A 12,200-nucleotide genomic window follows, 5' to 3' on the forward strand; every position below is an offset into this window, starting at 1 on the left:
TTTTCAAAAAAGAATAAGCTAACCCTGCCAGGTTCTACTCCAAGTCATTGCCAAGGAGGAGTTTTGCAGTACAGGCACTGAACACCCATCCCAGCAGGCAGATTATATCATTCTCAACACACGATATTGCCAGGTCTGATCTATATTCTTCTGACAAACAGCCACAAAGGGTTTTATCTTCACTGGTTCTGCACATACCTTTGTTTTCTTTATTCACATTTCCACTTGTTAGATTTGATAACCAACTTAACGAAGGAGAAGTATTTACTGAAGCAGTTTGTTTACTTCCAATTGGTGACTTTAGAGGAGGATCATGTGTCGTCACTTGTGGGCTCAGGACAAAACTGTTATGTTGAAGGCTAGTCCTCTCTCCAGGTACCAAGTTCTGAAAACGCAAAGTGAGAACTTGCTTAGACACACTCTATTCAAAGGGGAAGCAATCAACATGTCCAAATTCATTTACCAAAAAAAAAAAATCTGATCTCCACAAGAGGTCAGCATTGCATCTCAGTATTGGTCAGAGATGATGATCCAGCAGGATTCGGGATCTGCTTTAAGAACTTTAAGAACAGGGTCCATCACCCCTCCAGACAAGCACAGAAAGCTGAGTTGCCCAGATGCATTTTCTGGGACTGCCTTGGGAACCAAATGCAGTTTAATAGCAGCGTGCTTGCAATTCCAGTGATAGCCAATGCGCAGACCAGGGCTAAGCTGGAGGTTTAGTTCAGTAGAGTAAAACAAATATATAGGACTCCTAAATTTTTATCTTAGGGCAGCAGCAAAAGTCTACTCACCTGCTGGGTCTAAAATATAACTGAATATGAATGCAACACCAGCCTGGCCATCACAATCCAAGCACAGGACTACTGCACATCTCCTGTGCAGCTGATTTATCTACTCATTTGGAGATTCTAGGTAACAGACTAACCAGAACTACTGCTTTGGCCTGGGATTCCTGCATGACTGGCTAAATTTCTTTTCTCTGCTCAAATACTTTTTAGTCAAGAAATTATTCTACACCTGTGTCTGCCTATTGCTACGTTCTTTATTTCATCTCTTAATGACTGCTGATGCGTGGTAAGGATGCCAAACATGACAATCTAAAATGCTTCAAACTTCAATAAGCTTATCCTCACACAACAAGCACATACCTAATTTTACAGAGAGATATAGATAAATTTCAATGCAGCTGTTTTTCCAGGGTCCCAGAGGAAATCTTGAGAAACTGAAGACTGAAGCTATGTCAGTCGTAGGCTAACTTTTGAACCACGTAACCATCTTTCTCACTTTTAATACTTCACAATATTTTTTGTCTCTTGACTACCAACACCAAAATCACGTTCAGCCTGCTTCTTACACTTAGGATAACACATTTACTCTCAAAATAAATTTACCAATAAGCATACAACAGAACTGAGATTGCAAGAAATCAGCTGAATTAAGTAAAATACTGCAAAACTAAGCCATACATTTGTGCTCTATTTCCAAAAGCAAAAAAAATACTACATTCATTTACAAATAAACATATGGTGGGGGTTTGTCTGATTTTTTTAATATAATGAGTAGCAAACTTCCAACTAGGATTCCCAGAGAAATCAGCACATCTCCATACTGCTCTAACCCTCACGATTTTATTCATGTGTAGTTCTTTTATGAATTCCAGCGCTCTTCAGCCCTACTTATTCATTTAAATGCTACATGTATTACATCTCCAGGACCCAAGGGATAACCTACACTTTGCAACCATTCCCACCAGTCTGTTCTTAAGACTTTTCTCTTATGGGTTCTCTCAATCTAATCCCATTTTTGTTCCAAAATATCCTCACTGAGCATTTTTCAAGGATATGTCACTTACTGAGTCACCAGCATGTCAAAGGGACACAATGAGATTTTCCCCAAAACTGAAAAAGAACTGAGCCAGAAGATGATTACTGAATACAAATTCTGAACAAAAACCTACAGGGTGGGGTTATCAGTAGCAGTCAGGACTGGCATATATACAAAGTCAGTTACCCTGGGCTTCAACTAGGGGTACTAGACTGAGGCAAACCCTACACTACAAAGGCATAGTGTGAGACAGTAACAATACCTGTTTTGAATCCTCCTTTAGAGTTGGCTTTGACAGTGCCTTGAACTGCTTATTTGCACAAGGACAATTTGCCTTTATTCCCCATTTTGTTCTTACGGAGTGAACAATATCACCAACATCATAGAGAGCTAAAGGAAAAGAGTCATTAGTGAGCTCACATGTAATTAGAACATCCAGCATTTGATAAGACTTTTTAAGAAATTGTGTATGCTATACAGGTAAACAATAGTACATAAACACAGTTCATCATTAAACAAGAAGTTTTGCTACTTCTTTATAAAGGTCAAAGATAATAAAATAGTACTAAGTACACAGGCTGTCCAGTCTTTGGACAATAAATACTACGCTTTTACTAACTTTATTACTAAAGAACCCCCTTCACTCAGTACAGTATCAACAACATACAAAACAGCAAAAGCTTACAGCATTTTTCTACCCCAATCAAATATTTAAAATACCTTTTCCAGGAATTATTTGTGTAGGCATTAGATTCTCTGGTTCATGTACCTGCCCCTTCACACATTTAAACCAGGAGAAAGTATCTGAATCATCATCTGTAAAACAAAACCATTAAATTGTTTTATTTGTGCATGTTTCATCCTCCTCTAGAAAGCTAGATGTTCTAGTATTATTGATATACCAAACCACAGGTCTACAACATGTTCTTTTTGTTGGGAAGGCTTACTATCTTGTTGTTTAAGGTGGCTATTGACTTCCAAGTTCAAAATATAGCTCCTCTTTCCCCCTCCTCCCTTTCTTTAATGTAGCAATATGCCTTCTCACCTTCATGTAAGCTTTTTTTCTTCATCCTGTAACAATCCACACACACACCAAAGCCACACTTAGAGCAGACCCAATGAAGGTTGAAGATTGTGGTGTCACAGACATCACACATTTCTCGAACTCCACGAACTGCACGTTTCCAGGCTACCTGTCCTGTGGTAATTGACAGATTAGTCAAAGTGTTAGTTTAAACAAAACAAAATATTTGCATGCTAAATATAGCTACACTAAAACACTTTAGTGATAGAAGACTCAGGCTTGCTTCTGTATTGGAACTCCAGAACAAAACCTTTGCTGTTACAGATTCAGAAAAGTAGGTCTAGACCAGAGTCTAAGCAATCAAGACCATTTTGTTTTCTCCTGGGCAGCACCAACTACATCTCTTACTCCTGATGTGTATTTACCCAAGTTATCATGCACACTCCTGACATTCTCTTAAGTGCAAAGTCCACAGCCACCCTAGAAAAAAATTGTTACTACTAGCAAGCTAAACTTAATGTCTAGCTTGCCACAACCAGCTTGTCCTTATTCTATATTCAATAGCACAGTGGGCAAGTAGTTCTAGTCCTTTTAGTTGGTCTTCTGTATGGTTATAGGCATGTATCAGACCTTCTCAGAATGGTGAGGTGTTCTTCTCTGAAGAACTGACCACTGCTGTTCAGGTTTCTTACGTAACTGTTATGTTCCACCTTTCCTCACCTCAAGTCACTTCTTCAGTTCACTCAAAACATCCCAAACATTGACAGTATATTTCAAAAACATAGAGGCCCATCCAGGGCTGCATTATGTACAGACTATTTCAGACTAATCTTCATTTCATTATGTTGCCAGCTAGAAAACTAGACTAGACAAAAAGCACGCATCTGCCACCTCCCACCTCCTTCCACACTTGTAACTTCACTGAAACTTTTCTGCCCACGTTTCTTAATTTTAAAAGCAAGTTAAGAGAGACCACGTCCTAACGTACGCTAAAAAAACCCCACCAGGATCCAAGACATCTGTTGCTTTTCTTCTGTATAATGCCCATTAACTATGTATGGAACAAAACAAGAATAGCTTGGCACAAGTTGTTCTTAAGTAGGAGGTAAAAATTGTTTGACTACCTGCTTCAAAATTCTTCCAGGAGACAGAGGTCTAAATATGACTAGCCCCATTCTTCTCTGCCTTTTAAAAACATGCACTATATTTACCATTTTCTAGGCCAATCCTCCAGTTTCCCCGAAACAAGATGAAGGGGTTTTTTGTTTGTTATCTTTTGCATGCCATTTCATAGTTCAGTTTTCTGAACTGTGTCCTTTTCTACTCCTCCTATTCTTTTGTTTCCTCTCTGTAGTTTGATCCCATCTCCTCTTTCTATAGGTCTCCTTTTGGCACTTGGTGACCAAGGAGCAACGTGACCTAACAAGCTGTTCTTTCTACACTGATCAATCTTTTACTACACAGGGATAATTTCACTTGCCCTTTTCTACTACTTTTTCTCCCTCACACTTTGTCTGTGGCTCTACCTACCAGTCTGGTAACTCACTGGTAAAAAGAAAACAACCATACTGCAGAGTGCAAAAATATTCAAACATAAATGATCCCCTAAAAAGTAGTATCTGAACAAAATATTTTGACATTCCTGAAAAGGTCAGTTTGTCAAAGACATACTTTTAATGAAATGGTATGATTTCAACTGAACTCTGCCAAGAAAAGTTTACTATAACTTCAAATCATGGTGGCAGAAGAATCTACCTTTTCCCTGTGCCAACCCAGTGAGCACTCTTTCACTGAACTGCTCAAAGAATGAATTACTGTAAAAAGAATGAAAGACTGCAAATTACTTCTTCCCTACCCAGGGCATTAAAAATATCCTCAATTCCATTAAAATGTAGTTCCCTTCCTCTCACCAGCCAGGGCAATAAGCAATCAAAGAGGAATTAATGACATTTTGCTCCTTTCAAACCAACTCCAGAACTCACATCTGTCTTCATTTTTTTAAGAGAAGGGTGTTTCTGGTAGGTGTGCTAACAGATGCATCCTCTGCTATTACAAATCAGCACCCCCCCACCTTTGTTTCATGAATTCCACCCAAAACTTCATCCTTTTGAAAGTGTTTCAGTATTCCAGTCTGTACCTTTCACTCTGGCTATTGATCCTTTAGCTCCACAGGCCTGAATGTGTTCTAGTTCAAAGAGCAGATTCCAAGCAGTCCAGGGTAAGACCCCACAGCAAGTATTTCTGAAATATCTCAAGTCTTCCCTCCCCTTCTGAAGGGCATTCAAGCCTGTTTAGTTTTTTTCTTCTATTCAAAACCTCGGCGTGACTGGTAACCTAATACCATCTTTGTATAATGTCAGTACTACTCAAATACAGAAGGTATTAGGTAGACAGTCTTCTAAACTGTACTGCACCTCAGTCACGTACTTATAATCCAAAAAACAAATATAGTTTTAAGAGTCCTTCTACTCTGAGAAGTGATTATGCAAGACCACAACCTTGTCCATTTGTCTGCTCATAGAATCACAGAATCATCTAGGTTGGAAAAGACCCTAAAGATCATCTAGTCCAACTGCAAACCTAACACTGACCGTTCTCAACTACACCATATCCCTAAGCGCTGTGTCATGTTTGCTACAGAAAGGTTCTGATGAGGCCAAAAACCCATGTTCAAGGACACAGGGTTTGCCTTGTCTGCACTGATGAAGGTCTACAGTCAGTTAACCCCATCTGTACCACCTCTCTGTCTATTCCCAGTAGGGCTGCACATATAATCACTAGGAACAGTCCTACTGGAAAGTTTCACGTGGAGGAAAAAAAATTTCTTTACTGACTTGACAGGCACCATTAGGTCCCTTGTGCAAGAATAACAAAATAGGACCAAAGCAATCTAACAGAATCTGTGCAAAATTAAAGCTTTATTTCATTTACATGCTAAGAATAGATTGTTGTCAGCCACCTGCTGTTTTACTTAATTTAAAAATTTTTTTTTACATTTTGTTTCATAACAGAATTGCACTCTGCAACAGGAAAAGTAATTTGATAAATTGAGAAAAGTCTTCTGACAAAGAAGGGTAGAATTACTTTTCCCTTTTCCCCTGCCTGTGAGCAAAGACATGTTGACACTAGTTCACACTGGATCTTAACCATTACCCCTCTGAGAAAAAGAGGAAACACTGAAGTCTTGTATGACATTTCCAAATGCATGCAATATGTTTTCACACAGGTCAGAAGCCTAAAGTTTCACATAAAGTTACTAAAATACAGATCATTTTAATACATATTGATCTTACTGTGTGGTTCAATTGTAGACATAACTTCCTTTTCAGATATCACTAGTTGACAAAAGTGGTCTCCAATGTTGGCTAGGATATACTTTGCTGTGTCAAGATCTAGACCCACAACATTTTTTGATAAAGGTAACCACAAGCTAATAGCCTCAGGGTCATACTTATTTGGAGTTAAGAAACCTTCCTCACGCAGTATTCCATGCTTATTAAACTGCAACCTGTGGAAAGAAGGGGAAAATGAGAAAAGCCCATCATTTCAAATGTTTTATTAGTTTATATTCATTCCAATAAGTCAGTGCCTGAATTGTTAACACTTATACTGTCTGTCAATGAGTTTTGTGTTTAATGGTTACAACAGACATGGGTAAACGTACTGGTCATTAGCATTAAGCATGCTTAATGTACTGCTTGTTTAAAAAGAAGACCCAAAACATCAGGTTTTTTTGTAGTAAGGTAGATTTCCTAAAGTGGTTTTTTTATTCACACAAAACTAAATCAGGTTAACATTTTTAAAATGCATTGGCATTAAGGATCACATCTAGAAGAGGTAACTAAGAATTTCATCTAGAACTATGTACAACTCACAAGAGAAGGTAGAGCACCTTAAATATAGAATATATTTCAGTAACAATTAATTTGGAAGTAGCTGCCAGAAAAAAAAAAAGGCAAAATTTGAGTAAGATATATTCTTGAGTGATTCCGAGTAGGTGAAAAGAATGATATCTATATTGTTAATAGTTTATCAAATAAAAAAAAACATCAGGAGTTCTGCTCATGTTTTCATGAACAATTTTACTAAATGCTGTAATGGGAAGTTGACTTTGAATGACAACATGTGCTCCCTGTGGTGTTAAGTGTGGTAAAAAAAACACATGTTGGCTACTGTTAATCACTAGACAAACACCACCTTCAAACTTCAGATTTCACATTCTATACAACTGGACAGTTCCATCAGGTTCAAGCTCTAAACTGAAGGATTCAACTGCTTTGAACTGCACCACAAGTCTGGATTTTTATGCAAGAAGATGAATTAGCATAGTCTGTTGTTACTCTGGTCTCACATGGTTTTGAACATTTCAATGAATGTCAGATTATCGCAAGATTTACTATAGTAAAATCTCTAATCTGAGATTTAGAATGAAATAACAGATTAGTAACTTTTTTTTTTAACCTTTAGCTGCAAAATGTGCAAGGGGGATAGTGTTACAGTAGAAGAAGAATAAACCTCACAAAACAAGAGTGGGTTCCCCCCCCCATGATCTCTGTAACCTTTCTGCTTTCACTTTTCTCTCTTCAAAAAGTCTTCAGGCCTATAGTTTCTTTCTACTCTACCTAGAGACTCAGAAGAAAGTCATTCCTCTGAAAACCAAAATGAAAACTGAGAATAAGCAAGCTTCCCATGTCTCGTGATAAACTAGTATTTTTGCTTTTCCTCTGTAATATCACAAGCGCTACCCTTCTTCCCATAAACCACAGTCCATGCCTCTAAGTTTAAATTGGTTTTTAAGTTTAAGTTTAAATGGCTAAGTTTAAGGGGAAATAAAAAGAAGCATGCAACAACATCTGGACACAAGATCAAATAGTTCATGGAAAAAATTTACACAACTTGAAAACAAAGGAAAGGCCACGTTAAAAACCAGCCAGACACTGCAGTTTGACAACACGGGCTTATAGACAGGTTTCAAGTAACAGTTTAACACCCTTTTTGAAAGGGTTCCTCATGGTGTCTTAATAACTAAAGAGATAAAACATCAAAAGACTTTGACTGTTCAACTCAAGAATCAGTCTCCGAGGAAGCGTAGGTGAGGGGTAAAGGATCTGAAGCTGCAGATTAGGTTTCGAAAAGCAACCACCACTTGGCAGTCACTGGGTTTTCCTTAAAGTTGCCTTGCTGACCCTCCCCATCTGCCCTCCTGAAACCCAGCGAGTGTACTGATTATACGTTTCTCTGGCAAGCTTAAAGAAGTGTCACAAACTCTCAAGTGTAAAGTGGAACAAAGAACTGAGCAGCACAATGTAAATTATTATTTTGCCCATTACTATTCTGTAACTCCAACTGAAAGCCACTGGCCACTTACTGCAACTCTTCTGCAGCTGCGGATATATGACTAACATTTCACACATCCAGCTGCTAAACTTTGGGAGATGTGTATGGAATCTACCCTGTCACTAGTATCTCCAATACTACTGAGCTGTAGCACTCAAACTAAACTCATGTTATCCCACTGGCATTCAGCCCAGAATAGCAAAATAAAGAGCTCAAAGTCCTGCCAAAATATTTTCTACTCAAATTCAGTAGTTATAAAATTTCTAAGGGCTTAAAAAACCCCACAGGCAACCTCACATTAGTTAGGTATATCAGCCTTATAGCTTAACAGCTACACACTAACATCCAGCAATTTTCAACCAGAGACCTAAGTAGAGTCAAAATTGTTCTTACCTTCTAAAGTGAAAGAATCGACAAAAGACAGTGGAGTCTCTTTGCTCTTTGTTCTTCCGATAACTGTCCAAACGGCATTCTCTGCATTTATGCAGGTGAGGTGCAATATTATTGCAGGAACCATCCTGTACAAATGCCTCTCCACTTTGCTGCAGCTTCTTCACTTTAGCAGCATCTGCTAAAATTGACTTGCGAACAATTACTGCAGGGAAGAGTAGTGTAGGTTAGATAAGCTTCACCTTCTCAGATAAAGGTGCGAGAACATGTATTTTAGCAGAAGATCCATATCAACTTTTCCTATAAAGTTTCACATTACATTGAAACAAATTTATGCTAAAATATTTGCAGTTGGCAGAAACCTCTTTTCAGGTCAGTAGAAACTTTCTCAAGCTATAGTTCCACTGGAGTCATAGTCTGTGGACCCAAGTTTAACAGCTCCTTTCACTCCTCCACAGAAGAATATTTTGAAAGAGCGTCTGCTTTTAATAAAAGTTCTTCAGGCATCAGGGCTGGAGTACCTGAGCACTGAGTAGACCAGGGCATGAAGCAACCACATTTCACAAGTAGCAAAGACAGAAGTACAGCCTGGCCATTTCTCAGTCCTGTTTTTCACTCTTCACAATGCAACAGCTTTCAGCATCTTACTCTAACAGATGCCAAACATCTCTCTGCCTCTCACACCAGGGGTGAGGTCACAACAGTGACTGCTTGGCTGGCTGTGTACCCGTGTTAATTATGGAATAGCACATGGTAATCCAAGACCAAGCAACATGAGATTGGAAAGAAGAGGTGGGCGTGTAGGGAAATTCCCAGAACCTTGAATGATCAGTTGTACCGCCTGCTGCACAGCACAATACATAACATCAGGAGCCCAGCTCCTTAAACAACTACAGTCTTGCCCATTCTGTCCCAGGTGGAAAACCTGAAGAGCTCACCAAGTGGAACTGGGCCACAGAAAACAGAAACAAGGTGGGTTGTTTTGGAGTTGTGTGGGTTCTTGATGGGGTTTTTTTGTTAGTCAGGTTTTTTGTTTGGTTTGTTTTCAGAACAGTTATTAAATGAAAGCCCCTCTTGAACAAAGCTTTGTTGAGAACTGCTTCCACCTCTCACCATGCTTACAAAATTTAGGACCATTGCTAAAAAAAGAAGCAGTCTCATTATGCCACCATCATTTGCATTCCAAACAGAACCTTGTTTCTGTAACCCGTTTTGCCATTTTGTTCTTGCATACATTTTGTAACAGCTTATTTCTAGAAATTAATGATTAGTCCTCTTCCTTTATCAGGAAAGGATGTTTTTCTCAAGTTTATTGCATTCCCATTATAGAAGAACCCACAAATGACTCAACTTCCAGATTCACTCACACAATTTAAACTACTGATTTTTGTATATGTTGCAAAGGACCTACTTTACGTAGTTAGACAGAAACTACAAGGTCTTTCAAATGACAGGAAGTTTTAAAAAAAACTTACTATTATCCTGGACCTTGACACTTCCAGTCCAAAAGCTTTCATTTTCATTTTTGTCATAAAGAATCTCATTTGAATTTCTTCTAACAAAAAATTCCATGTCTGTAAGTTCATCAATCTTGTTTCCTTTGTGGCTGTTCTGACTTTTGCAATTGCTTTGTGATTTAACTCCAGACTCAGTAAAAGAGAGATGAGCATCCGAGGTTGAGGGTCTACAATCTAAAGTCCGCTGCAGTTCAACAGTGCTACTGACTCTGGGTATTGCTATGGAAGAGTTAAGATGTTGCAACTGTTTTACAGAAATGCATTCTTTTGAAAAGTTTGTTGTGGACTTCATAAGAGCTTCATTTGTATTTTTCAGGCTGGTTTCTTTTTCATTAGCTGAATCAGTCAAAGATGAAGATCTTAACGTTGTCAAAGAGGTATATTTACCATTTTGATCATTAAGATTTTGCGTTTGTTCTTTAGATATAAACCCCACTTTAGGAAAGGCCGTCAAATCTTCCTTCAATGGTTTAATTCCAGTATTAAGACAAGAAGGATGAGTTTCCGGTAAGCTTCGTCTACATGTGCTGAAAGACACAACATGCAATAATTAGACAAAGAAAAAAGTGTCAAACATCAGCACATCAGCTGTTCAATCTAGTCATATTTAAAGCTTGAAAGAAGAAATTTAAGCATATATTCTTTGAATTCTGATGTTCCAAGATTTTAAGTTTTGTGCAAATCATAGAATCACAGAATGGTATGCGTTCTGTACAAACCTCATGAAGTTCACCAAGGCCAAGTGCAAGGTCCTGCACATGGGTTGGGGCAATCCCAAGCACAAATACAGGCTGCGTGATGAGTGGATTGAGAGCAGCCCTGAGAAGGACTTGGGGGTGTTGGCTGACGAGAAGCTCAATATGACTCAGCAATCTGAGCTCGCAGCCTAGAAAGCCAGGCTGCATCAAGAGAAGTGTGGCCAGCAGGTCAAGGGAGGAGATTCTCCCCCTCTACTCCACTCTTGTGAGACCCCCCCTGCAGTGCTGTGTCCAGCTCTGGAGGCACCAACATCAGAAGGACATGGACCTGCTCAAGCGGGTCCAGAGGAGGCCATGAAGATGACCAGGGCTGGAGCACCTCCCCTGTGAGGACAGGCTGAGAGAGTTGGGGTGGTTCAGCCTGGAGAAGAGAAGGCTCTAGGGAGACCTCATAGCCGCCTTCCAGTACTTAAAGGGGGCTACAGGAAAGATGGGGACAAACTTTTAGTAGGGCCTGTTGTGATAGGACAAGGGGTAATGGTTTTAAACTAAAAGAGGGTAGATTTAGGCTATATTCAAGGAAGAAGTTCTTCACTGTGAGGCTGGTGAGGCCCTGGACCAGGCTGCCCAAAGAGGTGGTAGATGCCCCATCCCTGGAAACATTCAAGGTCAGGTTAGACGGAGCTCTGAGGAACCTGATCCAGCTGAAGACGTCCCTGGTCACTGCAGGGGGGGTTGGACTGGATGACCATTAAAGGTCCCTTCTAACCCAAACTATTCTATGATTCTATAAAAAAGAAAAAATATGGCATAAGCAAGCACATTATGTATCCAGGACAATTAAGTCTAACACTCTTCTGTGCCAATATTACAGAAGACTTGTTACTACAGATCTTTAAAATGACCTCTGAGTTTGTTTTGCTAAGAACTGGAGTTATTTTTGGAGGAAAAGTCTGCGTAACAAACTGATTCCTTACCCCTGAGGAGTTTCTGCACCAAGATTGGGTGGCGAGTTAGCTGGCAGGGGCAGGCCTTGATGCCTTTGGTCTTTATTAGCAGGAGTACATCCTAGCAATGCTTCACCCAACACAGTTGGTACTGACTGCACTTGTCCCTGACTGGGAGAAACCTGTAAAGGAGATTTGAACAGTTAGGAAAATTCAGGATAACAGAAATACTGCTTTTCAGGGTTCAGCTTAAAAAAAAAAATAAATACATAAATGCTCTTTCCACTGTGTTTAATAAAGCTTGTTGAAGTGAGGACTCAGTCTGTAAGATGGAAAGGCCTTAGAGTGTCCTTTTAAACCTTACAGGTTCCATGAAACTGTTCACGTTAATTTTCTCCCAATTAACAACAAACTTTTTTTGAGGAAGGCGTATGAAGAAGTTGGAAAGGAAGATAGAAAG

At 39.3% G+C, this 12,200-nt stretch overlaps 1 protein-coding gene across 3 annotated transcripts in view; it reads right to left on the reverse strand.

The window, feature by feature from the left end:
• KDM3A (lysine demethylase 3A) overlaps positions 1–12,200 on the reverse strand; it is a 34,180-nt gene that overhangs the window by 11,338 nt on the left and 10,642 nt on the right. For all 3 annotated transcript variants that reach the window (XM_074821842.1, XM_074821843.1, XM_074821841.1), the window contains 8 exons: positions 11,771–11,922; positions 10,054–10,622; positions 8,582–8,783; positions 6,145–6,359; positions 2,873–3,025; positions 2,548–2,643; positions 2,090–2,217; positions 199–385 (listed from right to left, as the gene is read on the reverse strand). In XM_074821842.1, the coding sequence (XP_074677943.1) occupies positions 199–385; positions 2,090–2,217; positions 2,548–2,643; positions 2,873–3,025; positions 6,145–6,359; positions 8,582–8,783; positions 10,054–10,622; positions 11,771–11,922 (1,702 nt within the window). The remainder of the gene's footprint in view (positions 1–198; positions 386–2,089; positions 2,218–2,547; positions 2,644–2,872; positions 3,026–6,144; positions 6,360–8,581; positions 8,784–10,053; positions 10,623–11,770; positions 11,923–12,200) is intronic.

This window comes from Strix aluco, chromosome 4, assembly GCF_031877795.1.
Source record: "Strix aluco isolate bStrAlu1 chromosome 4, bStrAlu1.hap1, whole genome shotgun sequence".
NCBI classification, from domain to species: domain Eukaryota; kingdom Metazoa; phylum Chordata; class Aves; order Strigiformes; family Strigidae; genus Strix; species Strix aluco.